General features: G+C 37.2%; 1 protein-coding gene across 1 annotated transcript in view; it reads left to right on the forward strand.

The window, feature by feature from the left end:
* Window positions 1-4,356, forward strand: part of LOC107591257 (catenin delta-2-like) — a 162,157-nt gene that overhangs the window by 80,086 nt on the left and 77,715 nt on the right. Inside the window, exon 5 of the mRNA XM_016280372.1 lies at window positions 2,974-3,157. Coding sequence (XP_016135858.1) covers window positions 2,974-3,157 — 184 coding nt within the window. The remainder of the gene's footprint in view (window positions 1-2,973; window positions 3,158-4,356) is intronic.

The raw sequence follows: 4,356 nt of genomic DNA on the forward strand, positions 1-4,356 counted from the left end.
AATGATATTACGCAGCGCCTGAAAATAGTCCCCAGCACGCTCCCTGTGCAAGCAGGTGGTCACGTTGCTTATGTTGACAGAAGTTATCCTATTTTCAGGCGCTGCGTAATATCATTGCGCCTGCTGCACCCATGGTACGGCAGCAAAGTTCCTTAATTATTACGCCGGAATGAGAGTATAGTTCCTAGCCATATCGGCCTAGAAAATCGCAACTTTTCATTTTCCGTCGGTCTTAGTACACGATGTAACTACAGAAGAGTCAAGTTTTAAATAGGAAAAATATAGAAACTCTTTGGTCATTTTTGAGTGAGATGCTAACGGTCTAATCAGATTCAATGATCTATGCTAAGCTACAGCTAAAAGTGCTACCGCCAGACCCGGAGATCGGCTGAATGGAATCGAAAACGGTAAAACTCAACTGTTTATCTCTAGGGGAGTTGGAAAATGAGCCTATTTTCAAAATAGTGGCGTGTTCCTTTAAAGGAAGTAGTATGCAATTTTTTAACTGAAATTTTTTTTATTTAATTTTTTATATATTTTTTTTTTTCTCTCCTTTTTTTTGGATAAAAAAAAGGTTGAACGCTGTATTTGAAATAGAACTATTTTATAACTCTTATATAAATGTATTTACTGTCACTTTTATACAATTTAATGCATTCTTGCTGAAGTGTTGAAAAGTTCACCCAAAAATGAACATTTTGTCATCATTTACTCATCATCAAGTTGTTCCAAACCTGTATGAGTTTCTGTCTTCTGTTGAACACAAATGAAGATATTTTTAAAAATGTTGAAAACCAACAATTGACTATAGCCACTGACTTCAATAGCATCTTATTTTATTTTTCATTTTATTTTATTTATTTTTCCCCCCATACTATGGAAGTTAATGGCTACCATCAACTGTTTGGCTGTTTTTGGATGAATCTCTTTGTTTAAAAAAAATTATTAAAATTTGACTGACCCCAAACTTTTTAAACGCTAGTGTATGTACATTAAATTGCATGCTGTGCAAATACTGTATCCCACAATGCAGTGCATTTGACTTGATATTTTCCGTGTGACTTATCTCCATGGCGATGTAAGAAAATTAGAGCTGTCTGCAGGTCTCGAGATGTTTGCTTACAAACTGATGAAGCCTTTAGTCCTGTTGATATAGTTAGTCAGCTGTAGAATTGTATGAATTTTGTCTTTGGGCTCTGGAGGAAGAGACGCAGTAATTAGCATGTTTGAAAGCCTAATTAGGTGCATTGTTTCTTGTCAAAAACATGAAAATTAGTGGCTTTTCTTACCAGTCATAAAGGAGACGGCTGTGCAGTCACGTGACCATTATGCCCACAATCACAGCATGAGTATGGGTGGCTGATCTCTGCTAGTTTAGGACAGACCTCCCACACAAATATATGTGAATATACAGTATCTGCTTCACTTTCTATCCTTCAGATCTTTCAACATACTGTAGCCGCCATCGAACTGCATATATTATAAAGTCATGTATATGTTGGAGAGCAAAAGGTCTTGACCGAACAAACATTTTGATTGTCTCTTCCACTGTCATTATCAATTCCTAAACAAAAATGTAAATGCTAATGACTCCCTCCTCTTCTTCTCCATTGTTTCTATTTGTTTATCAAATGACTGTCTGAGGCAAATATGATGTTTCTGCAAGAATGGCGTTCACAAATCTCTAATGACTGCAGTGATAACGATAACAGGGACATGCTACAGTATGTTGTGGAACCAAAGATATTAAGTCTTGGCATGTTTTTAATAGTCTGTAAAATAGGCTGTTTAATTTTAGCCGGCTAAGAAATTCTGTTTGTTGTAGCATTTTTATCTGTTAATCTCTCAGATGTAATCTAAAGAGTTGTGCAGTACAGAAGAGTTGTTTTATGTGAATTGCATCTAGTAAATCATATTGCATAAGTCCTCCCTCTGAATCTTGGGGAAGCTGTGAAGGAGTTTGGTAAAATGCTGTTAGACCGTCATTGTAATGTGAGACCGCAGGCTCTATAGCTTGTCAAATTATGCTTTCAGCTCTACATTTGTGTGGGTCTCCGAGTCTGTGTGAGACGTCAAAACCTGTCTCAGGCTAGCTCAAGCACAGAATTGACAATGTTCTATGAATTTTTTACCCCTATGAAAGAGTAATAATAGAAAAGCATTATTTTTTGTGCATTGCTGCAGTCACTTTCAAGCAGGGGTCTCGAAGTATGCCCCACTCGAATGTTAAAGCAATAGTTCACCCAAAAATGAAAACTTGCTGAAAGTGTACTGACCTGTGTAGATGAGTTTGTTTGTTCATCAGAACAGATTTGCAGAAATTTAGCATTCATTTACTTGCTCACCAGTGGATCCTCTGTAAGAAACAAATCCATCATTATGGCATTTTAAATTTAAAACATCTCCTCTGGCCAAAATACCAGTCCATAATCCATAATAATGTTTTCTCTGGTGAAAAAGTTTATTCCCTGTTGTCCTCTCATATCAAAATCCACGGACATTTTTGTTTAGAACTGTTTTGTTCTGTTTTCACTTGTAAATTCTCTCTGGATTTAGACAAGATGACTTTTTCACTGGAGAAAGCAATATGGATGAAGGAAGCAACGTTTTGAAGTTAAAATGCCTTAATGATGGATTTGTTTCTTACAAAACATGCAGCTTTTTGCTTCACGAGATGTTAATTGATGAACAGGAGTCGTGTTGTGAACTCATTCTGACGGCACCCATTCACTGCAATGGATCTGTTTGTGAGCAAGTGATGTATTGCTAAATTTCTGAAAATCTATTCTGAAGAAAAAAAAAATCATTTACATCTTGGATAGCCTGAGGGTGAGTACATTTTCAGCAAACTTTCATTTTGGGGTGAATCATTCCTTTCATAGTTTATTAAATACGGTTCACAAATGGTGTAAAATAGGTGGCTCTGCCTATTTGCTATTGTAAACGCTGTGGTTATGTGTTTGTCCTGTGCAGGTGTGTTGTGGAACCTGTCTTCCTGTGATGCTCTGAAGATGCCTATAATCCAGGATGCTCTAGCCGTCTTGACCAACACCGTGATTATACCCCATTCCACCTGGGACGTGTCCCCACATCAGGAGGACCGCAAGCTTCAAATGCACACGTCCCAAGTACTTCGCAATGCCACCGGCTGCCTGAGGTGAGCTTGTGTGTGCTTTTGTGTTTTTTTACTTCTTTAGTTTGTTTTTTAGAAGGATAGTTCACCATCAAATGCTAATTTCTGTCATCATTTACACACTCCAAATCTGTGAGACTTCAGCAGAATATAAAACAAGATATTTAACTTTTACATAGCGTTTCAACTGTTTTTTGTCCATATAATGAAAATAAATGTGCCTCACAGAATAAAGAAAGTCATACAGATTTGGGATGACATGACTGCAGACTGTTGGTATGTGTGAATTGTTCACAGATCCATTTGTGCAAAAACTGCCACACTGAAATGAATGTGTGTTTTATATAAGACTGACTTAATGTCAAATTTACACAGAAACTGTCTAATGAAGATGGTGAAAAAGTGTACACTATAGTTCAAAAGCAGATAATACATTTTTTTGAGCAAGGACACATTCAAATAAGCAAAAGTGACAGTAAAGACATGTATAATGTTATAAAAATTTATTTTTCAAATAAATGCTGTTCTTTTGAACTTTGTTCATCAAAGAATCTATAAAAGATAAATGAAAAAATGTAGTTTCCACAAAACATATTAAGCAGCTCACAGGAATACATTACATTTTAAAATATATTCAAATAGAAAAAAAGTAATTATAAATTGTGATATTTCAAATCAGTACTCTTTATAATGTATTTTATATTAAATAATGGTAAGCATAAGATATTTTATGTTCAAAAACATAAAAAAATCTTACCAACCCAAAACTTTTGAACAAAAGCACAAACTGACGTTCATCTAAGCAGCAGCTCTTGGCCTCAAAGGAATTAACGCTGAATGAAAAGCATAGACTACTTTGCAGACTTCATTCACATATACCTGAGAAACGTCTCGGTTACGTATGTAACCCTCGTTCCCTGAAGGAGGGAACGGAGACATCACGTCGGAGGACCGACGAAATTGGGATCTCGCTTAGAGGGACCAATCTACTTCGAGTGTAAACTAAACGAGCCAATGCACATTGGCATGCGATTATTGCATCCAGCTGCTGCTGATCACAGCGTGAGTATAAGTAGGCAGCAGGTGCAGCGCATATTCAGGTTTTCGCTGAGGAGCCGAGCCGGTGACCCGGCCGCTCAGCGGTGGTACAGGAGCTGTGGCGACGGGACGTGACGTCTCCGTTCCCTCCTTCAGGGAACGAGGGTTACATACGTAACCGAGAC

This window comes from Sinocyclocheilus grahami, unplaced genomic scaffold, assembly GCF_001515645.1.
Source record: "Sinocyclocheilus grahami isolate Dianchi unplaced genomic scaffold, SAMN03320097.WGS_v1.1 scaffold139.1, whole genome shotgun sequence".
Taxonomy (NCBI): Eukaryota; Metazoa; Chordata; class Actinopteri; order Cypriniformes; family Cyprinidae; genus Sinocyclocheilus; species Sinocyclocheilus grahami.